General features: G+C 37.1%; 1 protein-coding gene across 25 annotated transcripts in view; it reads left to right on the forward strand.

Moving 5' to 3' along the window:
- Positions 1–27,696, forward strand: part of LOC127788477 (uncharacterized) — a 184,083-nt gene that overhangs the window by 40,081 nt on the left and 116,306 nt on the right. For 13 of the 25 annotated variants that reach the window (XM_052316808.1, XM_052316812.1, XM_052316798.1 and 10 more), the window contains one exon: positions 23,906–23,949. In XM_052316808.1, coding sequence (XP_052172768.1) covers positions 23,906–23,949 — 44 coding nt within the window. Of the gene's footprint in view, positions 1–23,905; positions 23,950–25,870; positions 26,004–26,697; positions 27,157–27,696 lie in introns of all 25 variants that reach the window. The other 12 variants (XR_008020403.1, XR_008020404.1, XR_008020405.1 and 9 more) reach the window with 2 other exon arrangements.

Here is a 27,696-nt window from a genome sequence, read left to right on the forward strand (position 1 = left end):
GTTTTCACCACAAATTGTATGGTGAAGTCTGGAAGAGCCAACACAGGGGCTTGCGTCATGACATTCTTTAGAGTTGCGAAAGCTACTTTTGCTTGGGGATTCCAGATAAACCCTTCATTCTTAAGCAAATGAACTTGCGATAGTAGTCTACTAATCCCAAAAATCTGCTAAGTTCCCTCATTGTCCAGGGTCTAGGCCACTCTGTTGAGTTCTAACCTAGTCAGGAGGGGGGGTGAATTGACACCTTTTAAAAACTTTAATGCAAAACTTATGCACGTATATGTATGAGAAAACAAATTTAATATAAACCAAAATTGTAGTTGAGAGTACGGGAGCACTTAAATACTAGATGAATAATATGATATCCGCCAGCTGTGCTAGTATGTGCTTAGATCCAATATACTCTTTCAAATTACAACTTGGTGAAAAACATGTGATTTGAATGCACACAATAACAAGACTTTAAATAAACCAAATGGAATATTGAATGAGTACAAAGAATGATCAATTAAAGCAAATCAGAATATAATAGCCAACAAGAATGTGGGCCTTAGGATTTGGCCACACAAAAACAAAGACAAACAAGTATAATCAAGCAAGAATAAGTAAAGAGTGAAGAGAAGAAGGACACAGCGATTTATAGTGGTTCGGCCCTTATGGCTTACATCCACTACCTAAGGATTCCCTTCCTTAGGATTTTCAATCAAATCCACTATATAAAACTTTTCTTACAACCACCAAAGCCTTTACTTGGCTTCACCACCACCAAACTATTTCTGGAGTCTCACACTCACTAGTTTGGATTTTGTACGCTCTTTACAAGATAGAAGAATAGTAGAGATTGAGGAATAGGGTTCTCTCAAAAATAATACAATGAAGTGTAGAGAACTCTCTTAGTTTTCTCTCAAGAAGATAGAGGAAAAGAAAGACTTGGAGAGAATGAGAATCTTGACTAATGATGTCAAAAATGATAGAGCTTCCAAAAGTTGTTCCAAAGCCTTCAAGAGACCCTTTTATATAGTGCTAGAGTAGGCTTTCCTTGATTAATCTCAGCCCTCCATGTGTCAAGTCTTCAAGCCAATCTCAGCCCTTCATTTGAATTCTTGATTTAGCTTCCATAATCAGCTAACTTGATTGATCATCAAGATCTTTGACTTTTGTTGATCTCCAATCAGCCTTAAATGAGAAAATCAATTCCAATAATGCATGACTGATTTTAAGGATTAAAATATCATCAAAATCCTTCATAATTCGTGAAAAATCGACCATAAATAAGAAATAATAAATTTTGACTTCTAGTTGAATCTTCAATCACCTTTGATTGTGTAATTGGCTCCTTAGCTTCCATAACAAGCATAGCTAATTTGAAATTTGAATTTAAACCTCCAAATGGTGGAAAATCCATCCAAATATTCTCAAATAATGAAGTAAATTTGTCCAACAATGAAGATATCAATCATAACTTCAAAAGCCCTTAATTGATCAAGTTTCCATACTAAAAATGTTGACAATAAGAAGAGAATCAATTGGTGTAGCTGAATATATGCAAGATATCCTTAGAATATTCTCCCATAATGAAGATATCAATTAGCCATAATGAGGATATCAATTAGTCATAATGAGTAGGATAATTGATTCCATGATTTGAGTAGAGGATCCTTTTAATAAAAGAGAATCAGCAATAAAGGAAAATAATATCAATCAAGGTTTAACTTTCAAACCTTAATATCCTCCATTAATGTTGAACAATAAGGCTGAATCATTAACTTCTTCATTTGAATGCAACTCAAAAATTCTTCCATATTTAACTGAGTAAAGAAGCTTCTAAGAACCTTTAAATTTACTCCATGATTCTCTTACCATATTTAAACCAACGAGATGATGTAACCTTGATGAGTGTGCTCCACGTGGCTGTTATGTCACCAAGATGCCACATTAACAATGCCATGTCACCAAGTTACATATATGGCAACTCCATATAGTGGACTACTCCAATCTCCTCAAAAACTTCCATATATAAACAAGGATTCCATATACATATATCTTCTAGACTTTCCATTCCAAGAAAAACTTTCCATATATAAACAAGGATTCCATATATATATATCTTCTAGACTTTCCATTCCAAGAAGAACTTTCCATATATAGCTCAAATACTCAAATTTCTAGAAAGCTCTCTAAAAACTTGTTTCCATATATAATGAAATCTCTATATAGGTATAAGAAGTTTCCATATATAACCTGTGTCATGAAATCACTAAAGAATAGCTTTGTAAGCCTTATGAAGGCTTCATGCTTTGATAGAACATAAAATATAAATTCACATTCACACATGCCAATCATCAATCATCAAAATCTACACTCAACAATCTCCCCCTTTTTGATGATTGCAAAAACGTGAAAGAAGCTATACTTAAATGATTTAACAAAAAATATGATTTCCCCTTAATCTTGCTCTTGCTCCCCCTTAATTTAGTCTCCCTCTTATCCTTTTAAAACACCATTTAGCTACATATTTTCTCTCCCTCTTTTTTGTAATCTATCAAAAAAAATACATGAGAAAGAAAAAATACAATTAGGGAATAGGAATCATACCAAGTGAGTTTCGAAGAAAAAGAAAATTTTCATTTGAAAGAGGCTTAGTAAAAATATCAGCAAGTTGATTCTTGGTATCCACATATTTAATCACAATATCACCTTGTAACACATGCTCTCTAATAAAATGATGTCTAACTTCTATGTGTTTAGCTTTGCTATGATACACTGGATTCTTAGATAAGTGGATAGCACTTGTGTTATCACAATAAATGGAAATATTCTTGAACTCTAAACCAAAATCCTCTAATTGTTGTTTAATCCAAAGCAATTGTGAAGTGCAACTACTTATGGCCATATACTCAGCTTCAGTAGTGGAGAGTGCTACACTTGATTGTTTCTTAGAAAACCATGAAATGAGCTTATTTCCTAGAAATTGACAAGTGCCCGTAGTACTTTTTCTATCCAATCTACAACCAGCATAATCCGAGTCACTATAAGCATACAAATCAAATAAAGAACTCTTATCATACCAAAGACCAAGAGTAGAGGTATCTTTTAAGTATCTAAAAATCCGTTTTACCGCAATTAAGTGTGATTGTCTAGGATTAGATTGAAATCTAGCACACAAACACACTCCACCATTATTGTGACCTTCCTGGGATCAGTTTTGACTCCCTCTCCTTATCCATGGTAAAAATACATTTGGATGGCTTGACATAAGTCGTTATTATCTCTAAGGACCTCAAGTGCGGTTTTAAGATGGGCTAGGTGTTGCTCCAGGTTTGGGGTGTAGATGAGAATTTCATCAAAGAATACTAGGATGAATTTTCAGATGTAGGGAGCAAATATTTGGTTCATAAGGGCTTGAAAAGTGGTTGGGGCATTTGTCAGCCCAAAGGACATGACAACAAATTTATATAGGCCCTAGTGAGTGTGGAAAGCTGTTTTTGGAATATCTGTGGGTTTCATCCGGATTTGGTGGCATCCGGACCTAAGGTTAAGTTTAGAAAAGATCAGTGTTCTAAAACGCGCTAGTCGGGTGTCAAGCTGGGGCCTAGCGCCTAGGTTGCCTAGGCAGGGCCTAGAAAAATTGTTATTTTTTAAATTAAAATTCATATTATTCTAAATGTACATACAAATTAAAATTCATATTATCCCAAACACATATAAATTAAACAAAGATTATGAAACATTAATATAGATTATTAAGTTTAGGGTTTAGACTCTTGACTTTGTGAAACAGCTTATAGGCATTAGAAACAATAGAATCAAATAAAGACGTAACAAAAATAACAGAAGCAACAATAACAAAATACAACAACACTTGGCGGAGGAAGAAGAACGCAACAAAATACAAGCAGCAGCAACAGCATGCAGCTGCAACAAAAACACTTAGTTGAGGAAGAAGATTGAGAACCAGCAACTTCTACAACAACAAGAAGAACTTCAAACCCAGATGATGGCCATATGTATCGGAGGAAGAAGATTGAGAACGGTAGGGAGACGATTTGCAGTGGCGGTGGCAAGGAGAGAGCAAGCGACGGGTCAGGCGACACGCGACGAGAGACGACCTAGGCGGCCCAGGTGGCTTGCGACCCAAGTAGATAGGCAGCCGCAGGCGGTGCTTGCGGCTAGGCTACCCAAGCAGCTAGGCGTTGCCTAAGCCACCTAGGCGTTGATTTGGCCAAAGTAATCAGCTTGGCGCCTAAGGGTGCCAATCAACAGATAATCACAGCGGCCAGGGGCCGCCTTTTAGAACACTGGAAAAGATCTTGGCTCTGCCAATTTATCAAGTAAGTCATAGATGAGGGGAATGGGAAATTTGTTTTTGATGGTGCGAGAATTGAGTTGACGATAGTCAACACAAAATCTCCAAGTCCCATCTTTCTTTTTCACCAACAAAACAAGGGATACAAATGAACTTTGGCTAGGTTGAATGAATGAAGTAGCTAGCATGCTAGAGATTTGTTTTTCAATATCTGCCTTTTGTGTGGGTGAATATTGATAGGCTCGAATGTTCCCTGGAGTAGTATGGGGTTTAAGGGGTATGGCATGATCCAAGGGCCTTCAGAGAGGTATGGAATTTGGTTCATGAAATAGGTCCTTAAAGTTTTCCAGCAGTACATGCAAGCTATCTAAAGTAGTAGTCACCTTAAAATGGGGGGGCCATGGGAGTCCTTCCTCTCCTTTGGTATATACTCTTCTATCCTATCTAATTCCTCTCCTTCTATGGCATGTATCGAATAGAGCTGGGATATTTGTCCCCTCATTTTTTCCAGCAGCTTCTGAGAAGCCCAACCCACTTTGATGTTTTGCCCTAGCTGTCCACATATATATACCTACGTCTTTGGGGAGACTCTCGTTCTCTCTCTCCCTCACTCTTGTCAGCGCCGATGTCCCCTCCTCATTTCTCGAGTTTCCTTGCCGCTTTCTGCGGCATTCCTTGTTGGTTTGTGCGGTGCCCTCTTCCTATTTTTGTGCCGCACCTCTCGGTTTCCCGCCGATCCTTGGTAGGTAAGCTTAATAGTCTTGATCCGTTCTCGGCTTCTTGATTCTGGCTCCTGTGTGTGGGCTCTACTTCGTGCAGAGCTTTCGCTTCCTCTTGGGCAGGTGAACAGATTTGGGGTTGGGCTTTGTTGGGGCTTTGTGGTTCTATTCTCGGTGTTGCCTAAGTGGTGATTAGATTACCCAGATCAATCTGAGCCTTGAACGCCTCTATCATGACTGCCAATAGTTTCTCTATACTTTGTGTATTTTTGGATTTTTTTGGTTTTCGATTAATACTTGCACTAACCATTTTTTTTTTTTAGATCTTTCACTCACAGCAGATTATCCTCGTTCAGCTTAATCACTATACATTCTTTTGTGTTGTATTGTTAATTTACTTTTGCTTCAACAACTTTACATTTTACTTTCAGCAAGTTTCATTCTTCTTAGCGAATTTGTTTTCAGTTTTAATTTTGAGATCCACTACTTTCTAAAATTTAAAGACAGTAAATCTTCTTGCATAAAATTTATTTTACACTTTTAACATATCATTTTCAGTCAAAACATTGAGTATTCATGGTTTGATAAAAGCAAAATTATTTTATTCAAAGTATTTATAAAATCAAGAAAAGCTTTTGAAAACCCAATTCACCCTCTTCTTGGGTGTCTATTTTTTCTCATAAGTGGTATCAGAGTAGATACTCTTATTTACTTTTCTAGCTTAACAACTAAGAGTGATCCATGGCTCTCAAGGGGGGAATTTGGTGTCATCTCTTTTTATGCAAATGATTTTTGAAATACCATAAAAACCAGTTTCATTTCAAAATCATCCATGGATTTGAATGTGCATTTTGCTTTAAATAAATCTGTTAGCTCTAATATTTTGTGTGAGGATTTTGATAGTGAACACGGGATATCAAAGAAGATTACCTTTAGGAATTTCGAGTTCCATCCACCAATCAAGAGGAGCATATAGAAGAAGAAAGGTAACCATTTCAACTTCTTATGATATAACTAATACTATTGATAGGATTAATGAATATGAAAACTTTTTTTAAATGAAAATCTATTAACTGTTTTTAATGATTTATTTTCAAATTGAAAATTTTCGTGTGGATAATAATTTTCTTAAATCTCAACTTGAAATATTGTTAAAAGAAGTAGAAGCTTTAAAATCAAATGATACTAACAAATCTTTAAGAACATGTAGTAGAAAATCTTCTAGGAATGTTAATAGGAACATACGTGCCAAGTCAAAAAGAAAGGATATGTGAAGAAAAGGAAAGCAACAGTCACATGGAGTGATGAGGGCTCCTCCTCAAGTGAAGTTCAAATGGACAATTACCGTTTTATGGCAGAGCAAGATTCTAAGGTAAGTGACTCTTCCTCATCTAGTTTTAATTCAGATTCAAATGATAGCGATGATGATGATCTTTCAAGTATTTGTGAAAAACGTATAGCTAATCCAGAAAGGGCTGTAAAGAAAATCAGAATGTTAAAAAAGAAAAAATCTTCTCTTAAGGATCAAACAAAAAATCTAGAATATGAAAATGCAGCTCTTATTTAAAAAAAAAAGAAAATTTTCAATCTCAAAATTCAACCCTTACAAATTGAAACAAATTGCTTGAAAATGAGTTAAAAGATTCTAAATTATTTTTTTCAAAAAAATTTGCAGGTAGCAAAATACTAGATAATATCTTAGAATTTCAAAAAGGAGATACTATGATAGAACTGGTTTGGGTTATGTTGGGAAAGACCATAAGAATTTTGGAAAACTATCAAAAACCTAAATCCCAACTAAAATTTGATTCTAAATGTAAATTCTGTAAGTGCTATGGTGAGAGAATTATTTTGTCCAAAGAAAATGAATATTTAGAATAAAGAATGTGTGAATTCCCAAGGATGAGCTCAAGGCAGTTCCAAAAATGATTTGTGTAGTTCAAAATAAGTCTTTGATACAAAAATAGGTTAGAAAATTCAAGGACTCAAATGATTGGGTACTTTATATTAGGTAGGTTTTATATGCAGTACATGGGACTTAAACAATTCAACTCTGGGAAAAATGATGTATCTGCCCAGGTAATATATTATAATCTCATATCTCTTTAAATTTAAATGTCTTTGTTGATATGGTTTTTAACCTTGACTGTTTGCTCGATTACGTATGTGATTAAATATTGATTATTTTTGTTTGCTAATTATTAAAGCCTTGAAAATGAAATCTTCTTTTGCTCATCAGTATGAATTGTTTTGGATGACTTTATGTTATTAATTGAGGTACGTCTGTACCTGTGAACATACATGCTAAATTATATTCTAGTGTCTTAAATGAACTTGCTCATTGAGTGCTTGTCGTAATGTTTGGATAATGATTTTGCTACGAGTGTGATTGATAAAATTCTTGAATTAGCTTGTTATTCTTCTATGATTGATATTTTGGAATGGAAGGATGTTATGCTCATTGTTTTGGATGATCTTTGCATTATGATGAAAATGATTGTTTGTTGACCAAGGTATTTTTATACCTAAGTGCATTCATATTTGATTGAATGTTCGTAATTTGCATTTAGATAATTAAGTGGAAAATCTTGATGTTTTGATGAGGTGGTAGTCAAATGATTGGTTAAAGGTAATATTATTCATTGTTTTAAAAATCTTTGTGAGTGACTATGTTTGGTGAGCTCATGAGTGTCATCAGGGCCGGCCCAAGGCATAGGCCACTAAGGCCTATGCCTAGGGCCCCCCAAAAATTTGGGGCCCCAAACAGCCACCGCCCAGCAAACCCCCCCCCCCCCCCCCCCCCCACACACACACACAGAATTTTGGGGCTCCCCAAAAAAATCCCCCCTTCAAAATTTGGGGCCCCAAACAGCCACTGCCCACCGCCCATCCCCCTCCCCCCACACACAGAGATATGGGCCCCCCCAAAAAATCCCCCCCCCCCCCCCCCCCAAGACTCAGAGAGAGAACAAACCATCTCCCCTCCTCCAAAACAAAATAAATAAATTAGGAGTCTCCAAAAAATAGAGTGCCCCACCCTCCAAAAAAAAATTATTTTCGCCTAGGGCCCCACTGGACCTTGGGCTGGCCCTGAGTGTCATGATAGGATACCAGATAGAATTCCAATAGCAATCAAATATCAATAGTTTCCAATACTTTTTATCAAGAAAACAAGAATAAACCAGGGCATTCGAGAGGCCCTTACTCTCCCAATGCTTCTATCCAAAAACCAACTACCCTCTCCCTCTCCCTCTTCTTCTCAGCTATTTATACCTCTCCTCTGCCCCTCTCTAATCGAATTCCCTTGCATGTGCAGATTATTTCCTCAGCATATGGATTACAAAATTACCCCCCATGTGCACATGCTGGTTGTAACAACCTGCATGTGCTAATTCCCTATTCTCCCCTTCATGCTTGTTGGTCTTTGGTAGGTCCGATACACCAGTGGCCTATCATTACTCCCCTCCCGCACTTTCACCTTGTCCTCAAGGTGAAAAGTAAGAAATTGTTGCTGAATCGTAGGGCTCCCAGGTGGTCCAGAACCCACTTGGGCTTGGAGTATGTGAATCTTGTCTTCAATTCGTTGGGCGGTCTCCATGATTTGCGATAGACCCGATGGCCGTAACACCCTAACTTCTGTCCTGATTTTTGGCTTCAACCGGTTAACAAATGTGCCCTCCAGTATGGCCACTGAAACTTCTCCCACCCGGGCCGCCACTTCTCGATCAACCTTAAGGAACTGCTTGGCAAGCTTATTCAGATCCAAATACTCTTGAGTATCACCTCGGCTCATCAAAAGAAATGGTTGGTTGCAGCACTGGCGAAGACGCAATAGTAGTTCCATAATAGAAGCATAGTTATGGAGAACTCGTCCTTGCTCAACAAATTGGTCAAATTTCACCTTGGATCTTTTAAACAAGGCCTCATAGAAATCTTTTTCAGCCTCTGTGAGTTCACAATAAATCACCTTAATGTCTGCTGGCGGAAGAACTATAATTGTCTTGCCATCTCGGTCTATACTAAACTTCGTTCTTCTTAACATAATTGGCCTCAAAATTGACTGCACCAACTTAAGTCCTCTCTCATCACCCTCCTCGAAAGGCCTTTGGACAAGTTTATTCCACCATGCCCACTTCCCCCATGGTTCCACTCTCAAAAAACGAAGGAGACTGTAAATGTCCTCCAGATTGTGCTCATCAAAAGTGGTAGGAGATGGCTGGACCCTTGATGGCGCCTCAATCATCGGTACGATGCCCTCCTTGGACGTTACTAGATCCGCCGTCCTTGATATCAGATTCCTGATCTTTTTCCTCGGCTACTTCAATGCCTTGGCCGCTTCCAGTCTCGTCTTGAACTGGACGAAGCTGTAGCCCTTGGTCTTGCCCATGACCCGGTCGAAGATGACATTGCAGTCCTCAATCTCGACGCATGACTCGAAGGCAGAGACGAAGGTTTCTCGCGTCGTGTCCCACGCGAGGCCGTAAACAATGAACTTGCGACGAGATATGTCGCGATCCGCGACATTACGGAGGCGAGTGAAGAGGAAAGCGTCAGGCATGGCAGCGCCGACAAGGAAGTTAATCCGCTGGTACCTGGTGTAGGGCTCGAGAAGTTTCTGGATCTTCTCGGGCTTGGTCTCACTAGAGGAGGAATCACCATCGTCGTCCGAATCGGACTGAATTGGCATCGCGGTGTCTTTGGTTGGGACTGGAGCTTGGTATTTCTGAAGCTTCTTCTTCCTGCGTTTCTTCTTGACGCTTTTGTTGTCACCTTGTGGTGGTCTAGTCATCGGCTTTTTCTTCTTCGCCATTGCTTGAGCAGAGATGCGATGGTGGTGCCCTATGGCTTCGTCTTTTAGGTTTGCTTTCTTACTCGCACGAATCTCTCTTCGTCTCCTTCGCTCCCACTGGGCCCATGGAAGTGCAGCACCCTCCAAACACAGTGTTGCTGTGTCCGTCTTCTCGTCAGCCAACACCGCAACTCCCAACTCCTCACCCATCGCCTTAGCGAAGGCCGGAGGCCAGTGTGATGAGGCAGGGCTGGGCATCACCCATTTTTGTGCCATCATCAGAGGTGGCAAGATCACTACCCGCTGGTGATTCAAAATTGGGGACGAAGGGGCCTGACCTTTGTTTGGGCCGAGTCCAAAATGCTTCCATGAATCACCAGATTCACCTCCTCAATTGGTTAGGCTAAGTCCATGATCTGCTCTAGCCCAATCGACCTCGACACCCTCATCTCGACTCGGATGACCGGCTCCATTCCGTTGATAAAGTGGCCCTCCAGCAATGCCTTTGGCATGCCTATGAGTGGTGAGGTCAGAGTCTCGAAGCCAAGGCGGTAGTCCTTGACGGACCCCCACTGTCGAAGCGCAAGGAACCTCTCTTCCACCGTGCCTTCCTGCGCGATCCTGAACCTATCCCTCAACATCGCCTTGAGCTCCTTCCAGCTCCTCACCCGTCGTCGTCTTTGCTCCCATTGGAACCACGACAGAGCCGCGCTCCTTCAAAGCATGAGGCCGTCGACTCCAACTTCTCCGCATCGGACAGCTGGTTCACCAAGAAGTAGCGCTCAGCCCTAAAGACCCAGCCATCTGGATCATCGCCCTCGAAGATGGGTATTTCCAGGCGTCTCCAACGGTACTGCTGCCTTTCGACACCATCGACCCAGCCGCCCCCTTCGCCACTTCTTCCTCCCGCTACCGACGTTCCCTCCCTTGACACGGGCGAACCCGCAGGTTGGTCTTCCTCATCACGCTCCCCCCCCCCTCTCTCTCTCTCTCTCTCTTGCTTCTCCCGTCTCTCCTCGTTCTTCCTCTTGCTCTTGCTCGCCCTCTCCTGTTCTTCCCATCTCGCTCGCATCCTCGCGAACAGCTCTAGCAGGTTCGCTAGGTGTCTCTCCATCTTTTGAAACGCACTCCTCATGGCATCATCTCCTAGTGGAATGCCTTCCACCCTCATCTCCAAATCACCGACTGGATCAGTCAAGTTCACCATTAGGATCGAAACGCTCTGATACCAAATTGATAGGATACCAGATAGAATTCCAATAGCAATCAAATATCAATAGTTTTCAATACTTTTCATCAAGAAAACAAGAATAAACCAGGGCATTCGAGAGGCCCTTACTCTCCAAATTCTTCTATCCAAAAACCAGCTACCCTCTCCCTCTTCTTCTCAGCTATTTATACCTCTCCTCTGCCCCTCTCTAACCGAATTCCCTTGCAACATGCAGATTATTCCCTCAACATTTGGATTACAAAACTACCCCTTATGCGCACATGCTGGTTGTAACAACCTGCATGTGTTAATTCCCTATTCTCCCCTTCATGCTTACTGGTCTTTGGTAGGTTTGGTACACCGATGGCCTATCATGTCACAATTCTATGCATTCAGTTTATGTGATTGAAATTATAAATGCATTAAGTGATAGATTGATTGAGCTCTCGTGAGTAATGATAGGATCGATGAATTGATTAAATCTGTTTTAGGATTACTTAAAAATGTTTGGGAAATTTGAAACCAACTTGAATATGTTTCTTGATTGATTTGGGTACACATGAAGTGTACAAAGATTATATGAGATGTGTCTTTGGTGTTTGTGCATTTCTTGAATTTAAAAATTATATTATAAGATTCTATATTTTAATTTTACTGCTTAGGATTCATATGCTCATGAGGAAACTTGGTTTTAGTTTGGTTTATAATCACTCGAATAGTGAATGAAAGTTAATTAAGTGTCCAATCATTATCAAGATCTTTTCTTAGGATTATTTACTTGCTGCAATTCTGTCACTTAAAATAAAATGGATGCATTTAGGAGTTTTTAAATATGCATTTTGATAATAGGATTGAATGTTTGAAAATTACTTGTCCTGAGAATATATGTTCTCGTGAATGGATTTATTATTCGTGTATTTGAAGATAAAACAGTTGTTTCTTGTGATAAGTTCTTGGATGAATTTGATTTTAGATTTTATTCTAAATCCTTGGAATGACGAAAATCGCCTAGGAGTGAATAAATTGTTCATGGAATGAAGTCTTGAAATGTGATTTTCAAATTCATCCATATTGTGCTGCATATTTCCAGCAAGTATCATAAGAAACTCAATTAATTTGTGGAGTTAATCGAGTAAGTGTGTATAGATGTAGGTTTATAGAATATTACTCGAGCAATGGGGAAGTGTTACTCGAGTTGTTAAGTTAGAATGAATATTTCTAAAAGAAGCTCGAGCTTGTCACTCGAGTGTCACATGACTAGAATCATAGTGCTTAAAAGCACTTTAGTTTTTTATATATTAGTTTAAATTTTCTTAAACTTGATTTATGATTTTGAATCCTTTGCTGTTGTTGATTAATGTTTGCCTAAATTCTCAACATGACATGCTTGAATGCTTGTATGTGCTTATATGCAAAGACTAATTAGCAGTTTTGATTCATTCTTATGTGAATGCTAAATTCTATTAATCCTTGAGTGTTAAAAGAATTTGTGGCATGTTTGTAAGGGAATCATATCCTCTATTTAAATCTATGTGAGGTTTGATTTCTTAAGAAGATAGTTAAATCTATCTAACTTCTTTTTTTTTTTTTTTAATCTTTAAGATTCATTGAGCATTAGGCAATAAACTTAGGGGGAGTTTTGTCTCTTGATAGCTTATTCATCAAAGGAATGAAAATTTCTAAAAGGCGGAGAAGGTTATTCTCTTGATATTCACATGCTTCATGTGGTATCAAACTTCTTATCCTTTTTACTAATGAGAAAAAGGGGGAGAAGGTTTAGTGGAACATTTGTGGTGAATATTCTCTTGAACATTAAAGTTTTGTCATCATCAAAAAGGGAAAAATTGTTGAGTTTTATGTTCTAAATGTTTTGATGATGACTGCATTTATGCCAAAATTTTAATGCCTTATCATGTTATGTTCTCATAGCTTGTTAATACGTCTAGTATTATTTTATATTAAGGATAACATTAAGCTTATCTTGATAAGATATATGTCGAGGTTGCTTTGGTGAAGAAACCTCTATAGGTTTATCCTTTAGGATGTTCTTTCTATTAATGTTATCATATGTGCTAGAGTGTTTTAGCCATATGTTTTATTAATATGTTTGTAAATTCCTTTCTTTGGGGTTAATTCTAAATATAATGCATGAGTATTTTACTCATGGTATGCTAAGTATTTTATGTGGCAATATTACTTAAGGTTTTAGAGTAATGTATTATATATCTCATAATTGATGTTTAAGTACTAGACGTCAAGATTGTTAAGTAAATGATCGTATACTCAAGTGATGGTACTTGTGTTTTGATTTGAACGATTTATATTGTCTTATACTTCATATTAAGGTTCTGTCAATAACCTTACTATGTTTTTCTAATGATTAATCTTGCTCTTTTTTATGTGCCTGTTATATCAAATATCAATAAGTTGCTCTAGGATTTCATGGGATATCTTAAGTATCCTAATGCATTAGTGTCATGGATAAATGTTATATATCCTCATGACACTTAGAGTAAGCTTAAGGTTGGGTAATATCTTGAGTGCTCAAAATATGTGGAAGCATCGCCAAATTCAAAGAGCGATGTGCTTTAGTTGTTGCATAAATATCTAGCATCTATGCTCTTGAATATATGTATATATGCTCGAGCAAGTGATTCTATGTTCTAAATTCACAAAGCCTAAGTTATTTATTCGATATTTAATATCACATTCTTAAGGCTTTCAATGTTCTGAAATTTAATGAAAGAACATTTGAGACTTTATTAGTTGAATGCTCGTTGCTTTGATTCTTGTATTTATAGGATTGTTGATGTCAAGCAACATTTGGTTAAGCTGCTAGAAATTCATTCTCTCGGGCTTATAGTCGAGTAATGGTTAATCACTCGATTAAGAATGAAGTTGCATCTAATAGGTGTTATCTTAAAGCATCTAGAAATGTTGTATGTATTCCAAGCAATATTTCCTAGTGTTGCTCATGTTTAGGTTGAATGCATTTGAGTAATAGAACTCTAAAGTTTATACCCTTGAAGAATTACTTAAAGTATGCATGAGTAGTATATGTATATTATGCTTATAGCATAAAAATCATATATGCTTTGATCTACTTATACGCGTTCTTGCTTTTATAAGAATGATTGAAAAATCATGATGCTTTAGCTAGCCTATATCATAGATATAATTTAGTGGTTTTATGTGTGGTTGTGTCTTGACAAATATAAATGAGATATCATGATGATTAAGTTAGGGCATCTTTGTGAAATATGTATGATGCAATTTTGTGTTGTATGTTAGGCTTTGTTGATTGAGTAACATATTTTGTGCTCAACATATTTGTAATATTTCTTTTCAGTCAAGTAAAAGTGAATTACTTGACTTATGCGTGTTTCAAGAGTAATTATTTGATAGTATGAATGAATGAGATATTTTATTTCACGTTATGATATGAGGTTAGTAGAATAATTCTTATCTTATTTTTAGAAAAGAGGGAGTCCTTAATGTTCTCAAAGTCACGTGCTTGAGAAATATTTGATTTATCCTCTAAACCTTTCTATGAAACCAAGTGGATGTATTTGAAGAGTTAGTGTTAACTAACTTTAACAAACATCACTTGTGCTTAAGGTCTATGATATTTGGATGATAGTCGATCAACGCATCGAGTATAGTCGAGTATGTTTGAATAACACTCGTGTGAATGCTTTTAGCAATCGAGTATTTATTGCAAGGTTTCGGTTATATCAAAAGTAATCGAGTGATCAAAGTGATAGCCAAGTGTTATACCTTGTTAATCTGCGAGGAGATAAGCATAGTCAAGTATATTTGTTCCTTAGTCGAGTATGATTGCTCAATAAGAGATTATAAGATTTTATCCCTTTTTAATCGAGTATTTTCCATGAGCAATCGAGTATATGTTGATGGAGAATCGACTATTATTGTGTAATAGACGAGTTTTTCTTATGTATAGCAGTTGGCAGCATGCAATGCTCATGTACTCAAGTAGCTGCTGAGTTTACTCGAGTAGTTGAAGAGTATTATAGAGTGCTGACAAAAGATAATCGATTATTGAAAGTTGATAATTGATTATTGACCATTCTTAGTCGAGTAAGAGCCTAAGTTAGTCGATTATTTGTGTTGAAGCTTAAAAGTAGAGCCGTTGAACTAGCCTTTGCAAGTGCTTTTAATGCACAGTATGGACCGTTAAGGCTTCAAAAAGGCTCTAAATTTTTCATAAATCACTTAGCATGATATTTGAATATTTTAATGATTATTTTATGGAATAAGAAAGTTGTCCTTGCAGATTTTCATCTTTATGACAACAACTATAAAAGGAGATGAAGACGAAGATAAAGAAAGATGGTGTTGTTCTTGAATTCTTTTTACCACAAAAGTGAGCAAAAAGTTCTTTATGCCTTCATCCTCAATCATAAAGAGAGAGAGAGAGAGTGCTTACATTCTATATATATTCTTTTTATCTCTGTTTTACTTGTGATGAGCATCTTTTGTATTTGATCTCAAATCTTGTGAAAGTTTCTCAAGTATTTTTCAAATTGGTTACTATTGAGCTTGTGAAAAGAAGAGATCACATTTGCACTTGTGAAAATGTGAGATTATAGCTGAGCCTACTAAAGCTGTGGTGGTTTATTAAAATCCTTAATAAGGAGCCAAGGTAATGGATGTTAGGTTGTGTTTCCAAATAAGGCCCAAGGCGGTGATGATTTTTTCGGTGGGTTCTAATCTTCATAGGCCTCGGCCCGTGATTGAAGTATAACCCATATCACCACTTATTGGCAGCCCTATATAGAAATTGGGTCATAAGCCAGTTAATTATTTCTTTGGAGGAGAAATGGGCCTAAGTCCATTTGCTCAAGAAATGAGAAGCACAGCCCACTTTGATGTTTTGCCCTAGCTGTCCACATATATATACCTACGTCTATGGGGCCTAAGTCCATTTGCTCAAGAAATGAGAAGCCCAACCCACTTTGATGTTTTGCCCTAGCTGTCCACATATATATACCTACGTCTATGGGGAGAGACTCGTTCTCTCTCTCTCTCCCTCCTTCTTGTCAGCGCCGATGTCCCCTCCTCATTTCTCAAGTTTCCTTGCTGCTTTGTGCGGCGTTTCCTTGTTGGTTTGTGTGGTGCCCTCTTGCCATTTTTGTGTCGCACCTCTCGGTTTCCCTCTCTATATAATCGGTATGGCTGATCCTTGGTAGGTAAGCTTCATAGTCTTGATTCGTTCTCGGCTTCTTGCTTCTCGCTTTATCTTCGTGATTCTGGCTCCTGTGTGTAGGCTCTACTTCATGCAGAGCTTTCTCTTCCTCTTGGGCGGGTGAACAGATTTGGGATTGGGCTTTGTTGGGGCTTTGTGGTTCTATTCTCGATGTTTCCTATGTGGTGATTAGATTGCCTAGATCTGAGCCTTGAACGCCTCTATCGCGACTGCCAGTAGTTTCTCTATACTTTGTGTATTTTGGAATTTTTTTGGTTTTCGATTAATACTTGCACTAACCATCTTTTTTCGTAGATCTTCCGCTCACAGTGGATTATCCTGGTTGAGCCAAACCACTATACATTCTTTTGTACTGCGTTGTTAATTTACTTTTGCTTCAGCAACTTTACATTTTACTTTCAGCAAGTATCATTCTTCTTAGCAAATTTGTTTTCAGTTTTAATTCTAAAATCATCAGCTTTCTAAAACTTTAAAGACAATAAATCATCTTGCATAAAATTTATTTTATACTTTCTACATATAATTTTCAGTCAAGGTCATAATTAAAATATTAAGTGTTCATAATTTGATAAAGACAAAACTGTTTTATTCAAAGTATTTATAAAATTAAGAAAAGTTTTTGAAAACCCAATTCGCCTTCTTCTTGGGTGTCTGTTTTCTCACAAGTGGTATTAGAGTAGGTACCCTTGTTTACTTTTCTAGCTTAGCAGCTAAGAGTGATCTATGGCTCTCAATGGGGGATTTTGGTCTCATCTCTTCTTATTCAAATACTTTCTAAAATACTATGAAAAACAATTTCGTTTCAAAATCATCCATGGATTTGAATGTGCATTCTCTTTTAAATAAATATTTTAGCTCTAATATTTTGTGTGAGGTTTTTGATAGTGAACACAAGGATATCAAAGAAGATTACCTTCAGGAATCTCAAGTTCCATCCACCAGTCAAGAGAAGCATATAAAAGAAGAAGAGGTAACCATTTCACCTTCTTATGATATAACTGATACTACTAATAGGATTAATGAATTAGAAAAAAAAAATTCAAATGGAAATCTGTTAACTGTTTTTAATGATTTATTTTCTCAATTTGAAAAACTTCGCATAGATAATAATTTTCTTAAATCTCAACTTGAAATATTATCAAAAGAAGTAAAAGCTTTAAAATCAAATGATACTAACAAATCTTTTAGAACATGTAATAGAAAATCTTCTAGGAATGTTAATAGGAACATACGTGCCAAGTCAAAAAGAAAGCAGCAGTCACATGGAGTGATGAAGGCTCCTCCTCAAGTGAACTTCAAATGGACAATTACCGTTTTATGGTAGAGCAAGATTTTGAGGTAAGTGACTCTTCCTTATCTAGTTTTAATTCAGATTCAAATGATAGCGATGATGATAGGATTAATCTTTTAAATATTTTTGAAAACGTATAGCTGATCTAGAAAGGATTGCAAAGAAAATCAGAATGTTAAAAAAGGAAAAATCTTTTCTTAATGATCAAACAAAAAATCTAGAATATGAAAATGCAGCTCTTATTTAAAAAAATGAAAATTTTCAATCTCAAAATTTTTGGATACTTTATCTTAGATAGGTTTTGATAGTTAAGAATAAGTCTTTGAAGCAGTCCATGGGACTTGAAATAATTCAGCTTTGGGAGAAAATGATGTATCTCTCTAGGTAATATATTCTAATCTCATATCTCTTTAAATTTAAATGTCTTTGTTCATATGGTTTTTAACCTTGATTGTTTGCCTTGATTATGTATGTAATTAAATATTGATTATTTCCGTTTGTTGATTATTGAAGTCTTGAAGATGAAATTATCTTTTGCTCACCAGTATGAATTGTTTTGGATATGACCTTATCGTGAGGTACTTTTGTACCTGTGAAAATATATGCTAAGTTATATTCTAGTGTCTTAAATAAACTTGCTGATTGAGTGCTATGTCCTAATGTTTTGATGATGAATTTTGCTATGAGTGTATGATTGATAAAATTCTTGAATTAGCTTGTTCTTCTTCTATGATTGATGTTTTGGAATGCAATGAAGTTATGCTCTAATCGTTTTAGATGATCTTTGCATTATGATGAAAATGATTGTTTGCTGACTAAGGTATTTCTATACCTTAGTGCATTCATATTTGATTGAATGTTTCATGATTTGCATTTAGATAATTAAGTGAAAAATCTTGATGTTTTAATGAGGTGGTAGTCAAATGATTGGTTTGTCTACGATTGTATTATTCATTGTTTTAAAAATCTTTGCGAGTGACTATGTTTGGCGTGCTCATGAGGGGCACAATTCTATGTATTTAGTTTATGCGATTGAAATTAGAAATGTATTAAGTGATAGGTTGATTGAGCTCTCTTGAGTAATGATAGGATGGATCAAGGGATCAAATCTGTTTTAAGATTACTTGAAAATGTTTGGGAAATTTGAAACCTGCTTGAATATATTTCTTGATTGATTTGGGTACACGGGAATTGTAGAAACATTATATGAGATATGTCTTTGGTGTATGTGTATTTTTTGAATTTAAAAATTACATTATAGGATTCTGTATTTTGATTTTACTGCTTAGGATTCATATGATCACTCGAATAGTGAATGAAAGTTAATCGAGTGTCCGATCCTTATCAGGATTTTCTCTCAGAATTATTTACTTGTTGCAATTCTATCTCTTAAAATAAAATGGATGCATTTAGGAGTTATTGAATATGCATTTTGATAATACAATTTAATATTTGAAAATTCTAGTAAGTATAATCAGATACTCGATTAATTTGTGAAGTTAATTGAGTAAGTGTGTATAGATATAGGCTTCTATGGAATATTAGTCGAGTAATGGGGAAGTGTTACTCGAGTTGTTAAGATAGAATAGATGTTTGTAAAAGAAGCTCGAACTTGTCACTCTCGTGTCACGGGACTAGAATCCTAGTGCTTAAAAGCACTTTAGCTTTTGATATATTAGTTTAAATTTTCTTAAACTTGATTTATGATTTTGAATTATTTGTTTTTGTTGATTAATGTTTGCCTAAATTGTCAAGATGACATGTTTGTATGTGCTTATATGCAAAGACTGATTAGCAGTTTTGATTCATTCTGATGTGAATGTTAAATTCTATTAAGCTTTGTATAATATCTCACCTCGAGCGATAGGAAGCACCGGAACAACTTACCCTGATGGGCTTATGCGAACTTCCCAAGGGGTCACCCATTCTTGAACCTCCCCAGCTCAAGCACGTTTAACCTGGGAGTTCTTTGCCTACATTCAGCCCAAAAGATATCCAGCTGGTATTGTTTTCTTCCTTACTCATCCTCGATATATACTACTTTTCTCTAGGCTCTTGGGGTATTACATTCTCCCCCTTTTGAGCACATGACGTCCTCGTTATGCGACCTTATAACTGGTCCAACGCTCCCCTATCCAGTGTCCCCGATCCAGTATCACCAGCCTTTAGCTAGTACACGGTTCCTGGTCTAGTACCCCCAGCCTTTGGCTAGTACACGATCTCAACACACGGCCCGGGTTGCTCTGATACCGCCTGTAACATCCCGCATCGAGTGATAGAAAGGACCGAAACAAATTATCCTGATGGGTCTACGCGAATTTACCAGGGGGTCACCCATCCTTGAAACTTTCCCAGCTGAAGCACGCTTAACTCGGGAGTTCTTTGTCTACATTCACCCCAAAAGACATTCAATTGGTGTTGTTTCCTTCTTTACTCATCCTCGATATATACTATCATTCTCTGGACTGTTAGGGTATTACATTCTCCCCCCCATTGAGCACATGACGTCCTCGTTATGCGACCTTACAATTGGTCTCAAATACTCTCTCATTTGGAGACTGCCATCCTAGAAGTCTGCCAAGAGCTGCACCTTGTGCAGGCGCTTGAGCCCCGGCGTCGATCCCCGCCCTCATCGAAATGCCTTCACCAGTCAGCTCTGATACCACCTATAACATCTCACATCGAGTGATAAGAAGGATCAGAACAACTTACCCTAATGGGCCTACCCGAACTTCTTAGGGGCCACCCACGGTCCTAACACATGGTCGGGTTGCTCTGATACCACCTGTAACATCCCGCATCGAGCGATAGGAAGGACCGGAACAACTTACCCTGATGGGCCTACGCGAACTTCTTAGGGATCACCCATCCTTCAACTTCCCCAGCTCAAACACGTTTAACTCGGGAGTTCTTTGCCTACATTCAGCCCAAAAAATATCTAGCTGGTATTGTTTCATTCCTTACTCATCCTCGATATATATTACCCTTCTCTGGGCTCTTAGGGTATTACATTCTCACTCCATTGAGCACATGACGTCTTCGTTATGTGATCTTACAACTGGTCCTAGATCTTCTCCCCTTTGGAGGCTGCCATTCTAGAAGCCTGCTAGGAGCCGCACCTTGTGCAAGCCCTCGAGCCTCGGCGCCAGTCCCCGCCCTCATCTGACCGCCTTCACCAAGGGTCGGCTCTGATACCACCTATAACATCCCACATCGAGCGATAAGAAGGACCAAAACAACTTACTCTGATTGTCTTACGTGAAATTTCCAAGGAGTCACCTATCCTTGAGCTTTTCTAGCTCAAGAATGCTTAACCCGGGAGTTGTTTTTGCCTATATTCAGCCCAAAAGGTATCTAGCTGGTGTTATTTTCTTCCTTACTCATTCTCAATATATACTACCCTTCTTTGGGCTCTTAGGGTATTACATTCTCCCCCCTTTAGCACATGACGTCCTCGTCATGCGACCTTACAAATGGTCCTAGCTCTCCCTCGTCTAGTATCCCTGGTCCAGTACTCCCAATCTTTAGCTAGTACACTGCGTGGCCCTGTCGCGCGGCTGCCTTTGATGCGAGCATAGGTAGATCCCTTTGGTTGAATCTAAAAGCCCACGAACAAGTTGAGCATCATCTCAAGAAAGCTAAACCAGATTCAAGCAACAAAACAAAATAAGAAAAAGAATGATATAGACGCCACACTCCAGAATAAGAGAAGAAGAAGTTGGGAGTGATAAGCCTTGGAAATTGGACGCCACAAGATTGGAACAATCTTGATAAGTCTTGAGTTCTTGGAAAAACCAAGTGAGAAAGTTCTCCTTTCAATAATCACGAAAATTAACCACCCTTTTGAAGTGTTTACAAATCCCTTTAAATAGAAAAACAATAACTACCAACCTGAAATAACTACCCATAATCCTAATAACTACCCACTACCCAAATGCTCATTAACTACCCACTACCTTAATGGCTGGCCCCTCTCTCTCCATAATACAATTTAACAAATTAAACTACTATTTTGTTGGCCAGCAACAAATGGACATAAGCTTGGATGCCACTTGTCATCTTCAAATGGCTAGCATGCTAATTAAATGGACATAGGCTTGACTTCCATTTGTTATCTTCCAATTGGTAGATCCATCAGTAAAGGCTTGTTTGACTTGAATGTCTTCAATTAGCCCATTGAGTGTCTCTCTCATTTTCTTTGCCTTTGCTCGAGTGATTGGACCTCCTTGTAGGCTAGAGGATCTTTCACATCTTTTATAGCTCCGTTGATCTCATCAGCCTTCCCCCAGCCACTCATCCATCCTTCTTTGCTACTAGAAAATGTTTTTTTAGGCACCCATGCAACCCCTACATTGTCCCTTCCCCTTGGCCTATAAATAAGCTGTGATTTTGAGTGAAATGGAGAGATTTGGGGGGAAGCTTTTGGGGAATTTGGGGATAATTTTGGAGAAATTAAGGGAAATTCTATCCATGTGAGTTTAAGCTGTGGACAAAAGCAACCTCGGTACGCTGTAAGAATTAAGGAAAATAATCAAGGCAAGTTTAGTTCCTCTTTTCTCAAGTTTATGTTTTAAATTACAAGTTTCTAGTCCTTAATCTTCTAAATTGCAAGTTCCTAACCCTCTTCTTATGTTTTTTAGTCTCTACCTAAGTCTTCGTTGTTTTTCATAATTTATTCTCTCCCTTACCATGATTCGGTACCACGCATTAATAATGCAAATACGCGTGGTAACCATTTTATAATATGTGAGTTGTTGTCGAATTTGTGAACAGAGAGCTTGAACTTAATATGTGACTCCTGGTGATATTTATTTCCAACTTTCACGGAGCTTGTATCGCTCCTACTTCTTTGAAAATGATGCCGAACCGATGTGGGTTAAGGAGACTCAATGTGATTGTGGCAGTCAACTTACCAGCCTCCATATAATATTTAATATTGTCAAATATGTCAGACCAGTCAATAATGTGAGTAAGAATGGGCAGTGTCCCTAATCTTGAAGGTAAGGTGATACAAATATTTACCCATGCGAGGGATCCCTAATTGTATGTTAGAATCCTGTCAAGTATCAACGTGTTGTCTTACGAATATTGGGCTAAAGCCTTATGCCATAAATGTCTTTGGAAACGTACAAATATGGGTCAAATGACGTAATTTGCATAACGTGGAACGTATGGGCGTTTGCCTGGAACTATCAGAATAAATATTTCCATAACCACTGTGTAAAGACCCTTGCATATACATGATAGTGTGAGTTGCATATGATCATGTATGGCATTGTATTTATGATTATCAAGTGAGGTTTATGATGGGTATATTTGTCCTCTCGGCCTCTGAGCGAGGCCATTGCTATTGCTGTGCCGGTGACGTTCGAGCAGGTTAGGCATGGTAGCATGTGCTACCATGCCAAAGAGGGTGACGTATGGTTGATGAGTATTATGGGCTTTGATGTCATATATGACAGTATTGAGCATGTGCATGTGTTGTATTATAACGTGAAACCTTTCATGGAGTACATGATATAAAAAGTAATGTGAATGTGAACGTGCATACCGGTGCATGGTAATATGAACTCAACGCAAAAGGCATCTAGCTGGTATTGTTTATTTCTTTACTCATTTTCGATATATACTACCCTTTTTCTGGGCTTTTAGGGTATTACATTCTCCCCTCGTTGAGTATATGACGTCCTCGTTATGCGACCTTACAACTGATCCCAGATTTTCTCCCCTTTGGAGGCTGCCATCCTAGTAAGAAAACTACTTACTAATCAAGTGACCTTTGGGTTGCCTAGGGTTTTGACTAGCTTTTATTTAAATTTAAACCATAGTCACAATACTAACTCAATTTCATGTTATAACATGAAAATTGCTAAATTAATGTGTATTGCTAGCTATTTAATTTAAATTAAACAAGTCATCTAGTCAAATTTAATTATTTCTTTTTTACTCCAATTTACTAATTTATTTTTCTTCAAGTAACATGACCTTTTCGTGCCTTAGAAAAGAATTAAGTATAAAGAAAATGATTTTTATTGTGCCGTCCATAAAGCTAAATAGACATGGCAGTTCATGGTCAATTATTTATTTTTGTGGTGAAAATCATTCATAAAATAAACTTAGACTTCCCTCTCAAAATGGTATAACCTTTATTATCAATGGGTGCTTCTTATTAGTCATTTTGTTGTCTTGATTTTTTTCTTTTGAAGTTATTTCTTCACTTGGATTGTTCTCTCTCCATGGATTCCAGTCTCACATGGCTTCTCTTCTGCATAATTATATTATCATTCTTTCATTTACTACAATTTTTGTCTTCTTTATGTTCACATCTTTCTTATACTTGCTTTCCTGTTTGTACTTATCTAGATCCATTTCATGAGGTGAGGAGAAAAAGAGAGAAGAAGAAAGAGGTATATTGTGTCATTTTTATATCCTTCTCCTCAGTTATTGCCTAAAAATGTCAATGGCTTGCCTCTTATAATTTGTACCAAGTTATTACTAGTTTGAATTTGTTTTAATAGTCAATGATATCATCATGTGTTCAAATGTTGTGCTGTTAATCATGGCAACGTGTTGTTGCAGCCTAAAAAACTGAAGGAAGATATTACACTATTAATAATTCTGGTTTACATGACCACTGTGATCTAAATGAATGATGAATTCTGACTAGCAGTCATTAGTAATTGAAATTTCAGAATGCTATACTGTATAATTTGCTCATCTATGTGAAGTCAAGGTGATTTCTAATCCTTCCATATGATATGCACACCATTACCTGGAATAAATTTGGCATGATTTTGTCTTTCTAGTCTTTATCTTTCACTGCCTTATTGTTTACTTCCTTATACCCTATTGGCTTATCCTTCATCTTAGATCTCAAACATCCTAGCAAAATGAAACTTGAGGAAGTCATATATTTCCAAGTTATAAATGATGTTTGAGACTAGTCAATAACTTCGGTTTACTGATGCATTTGTGATGGTCAACTACTGATAAAATCATCTTCATTTGACTGTTGAAATGTGGTGTAATCTTTTTCTTGTGAAATGAAAGCTTTATTATGGCTAAGGATTCATGCTGGGATTTTTATTTGTCCCCTGTGTACCATTGTTGTATTGAGTTGAGCTTGGCTTTATTCCTCAATTCATACTGGGATTTTTATTTGTTCTCTGTACCATGGAAATCAGTAATGATTTCTATTTGATTTATTCGCAAATTTAGCTTCTTTGTAAGATTACCTGGTTAATGATTATCCTTCTGTTGCTCAATGTTTTTGAAGTTCTTTCAGTTTTAAGCTTGGTTGTTTAAATTGTTGGATGAGAACCTCTCCAAAAGCCTTTTTACCTGTAATTTCTTTTACTATTTGAAAGCATCGAAGATTTTCTATGCTGTATATGCTAAATCAAAGGACCAGTTCCCAGTACATGTGGGATGAAGCAAACTAGGTGTGGAAATTGTTGCAAAGTGGTAGCATGTTAGTTTAACTGTTTCACCATGTCACCCCACTAGAAATGTTAACTTTCAGGATAAACTTTTCAATATGCAAGTCTAGAAATACATTGACATATATTATTTGCAGCATGTAGTTTGCTTGTATTTGTTGTAGTTACTGTTGGGTGTATCATCTTGTAAACCAAGTAGATAAACGTATATAGGAGAGAAACTTTAGGAGGACCTAGGACAGCCGATCCCATATCTAGACGTTTCTGAAATTTTGTCCACCTTTTTCTTGCCCACAAACTTTCCTGTGTCAGGATCTTCACCATGATTCCACATGTAGTATTCCAGACAATCTTCACCGTGATTCTACACATAGTATTCCAGACTTTTTTAGGCAATACGGAATTGTATTTTAAGATGGATGTGTTCCCTTCAGACCTTTTCTTTTTAATTATTTTTTTGACTGCATGTTTTTATGATGATTGTTTATTGGTTTTTGATGTTAGATACCTTTGTATCTTCCAAAGTATTTCCTCATTAAAAAAATGAGACATGGAATTCATTCTCCTGCATCTTTTCACATAATATGAGAATTTCAGTAGTTCTTCAAATGTACTCTATGGGAATATGTCTCTACTTTTGAATCTTTCAGTTCCTCATTTCTCCCCTTTCTTGGTTAACTTTTGGGTCTGGAGGATGAGGGTTTTCCTTTCCTTATGCTCTTTTAAATTTCCGTTAGCTTTTGAATAACTTGAAACTATGACTTCTGTACTTCTTATGCTACAAATTTCACATTTCTTCCCTAGTCAATGCTGGTTTTTCATTATTATATTCCTATCATGAGGTCTTCTGTTAGTTTGGTACTAACGAATTGTTTCTTACTGGTTGCAGGGGGCAACAGGGAATTTCGTATTGTAAGAGACAACTGAGTAAACCATAGTATCTCTAGGGAGATGAGGCCTCCTTTGCTGCCGTGTTCAACATTGTCCACTGAGCAACTGATCTCTCATGTTTCTGTAAAGGGGTATGGCTTTATGATCTTTACTTGATTTTTCCCTCTCTTCTATTGCATTTGCCACCTAGTAAGTCTTGCATATTGTTGAATTGTTAACCATCATCTCATCTAAAAGCTTAACTTGATAGAGAGAGGGTTAACTTATTTCATCTAAAAGCTTCTCAATACATATTTTATTTGTACAGTAATGCTGAATTGTTATGTTGACATCACAGTGGCATCTAACCAGCCTGGTTTAGTATTTGTTTATTTATTCTAAGCAAAGTTGCGGGCCCAGTGGTCCTTTTTGTTGCCTTGATTTTAACTAAAGGGTCTTTCTGTGGATTCTAGTTAAATATAAGAGAACTATTGACTTAGCCATCTTTCGTTCTTCTCAGTTTCCTTACCTTTCCTGCTTAGTTATGTGTATACTGCTGCTTTGTCAGAGGAGAACACTGCTCTTTGGGCTTGTTATGATTCTTTATGAAAGAAACTATAAAACTCGATATTCTTCCATTAGCCCATAGTTTCATTTCTTAAATTTTACTCTGGTATTTCTGCTTCTTGTGCCTACCACCCCAAAAAAGAGAAATGAAGATATTAAAGCTCTTTGTCTGAAATAATGTTATTGTCTCCCTTGCTATAAATTATATTTCTTTTGGCAGTCACTGGTGCATGTGCATATGATTATTTAATAAGACTTCTCTCTGGTCCTTGTCTGCAGTTCAACCGGGATTTCTGACAATCCAAACTCATCTGGATCTGAAGTTATGCAAACCGTTTCAAACCCTAGGCACTCCCAGGATACCAATTCAAGCAGCATTACTAGGAAAGAATTACAGGAGAAGGAGCCAGTAGTTCCAACTGCTGTTACACAGTTGCAAGGATCTAACCCGCATTCTCAACCACAATTTGCAACTCTGGCATCTAACCACTCAGTCATAGGGTTGTACTCATCTTCTTCAGATCCTGTTCATGTCCCATCTCCTGACACAAGATCTGCTGCTAATATTGGTGCTATTAGGCGTGAACTCAGGGCAGTAGGTGTTCGCTGTCAGTCTTCTGAAACTTCAGGGAAACCTTTGCCTGCATAAAACAGTTCCCAGCACGTCGATGAGCATATCTTTCTTGAGCAATCAGTATAATAGCAGACCACATCAACAAATTGTGGGTCATCAGAAAGGTAGATTTGGCAAACTCTCAATCCCTTCTTTTGTCTTCTTTCTTTTTTTTGTCTGGTATTCTTTTAGCTTTTAGGATACTGAAATTGTTTTCTGGGAATCTTGAAGCCTTTTGGGCCTGTTTAGTTGTGGAAAACAGTCCCAGTTTTTCAGAAAATTACTCTATGAAAAGGGGAAATCGGAAAACTTGTTCAAATACAAAAATTTTCCAAATAGAAAATGTGGATTTGGAAAATGCGATATTCCAAAATTGAACTGAACTTGGAAAACTCCCAAATGAGTTGTTTTAAGTTTTCCTTACTAATTTGTAGATTTTGAAAATATGGTTTTCCAAAAATTTTCACAAATCATCTCCACCTCCTTGGTTAACATAAATTACAGAAAGGAAATTAGAACTTCTCTCCCTTTTTTGAACATCTGTTTTAATTTTCTATATTGGAAATATGTTTTTTGTATCTCTTAACATTTGAACGTGTTTTTCAACTTTTCTTTGAAAAATAAAAACTAGAGATTTTGTAAAAAAATTGGAGATAGAAACGTGA

Source organism: Diospyros lotus, chromosome 13 (genome assembly GCF_014633365.1).
Source record: "Diospyros lotus cultivar Yz01 chromosome 13, ASM1463336v1, whole genome shotgun sequence".
NCBI classification, from domain to species: domain Eukaryota; kingdom Viridiplantae; phylum Streptophyta; class Magnoliopsida; order Ericales; family Ebenaceae; genus Diospyros; species Diospyros lotus.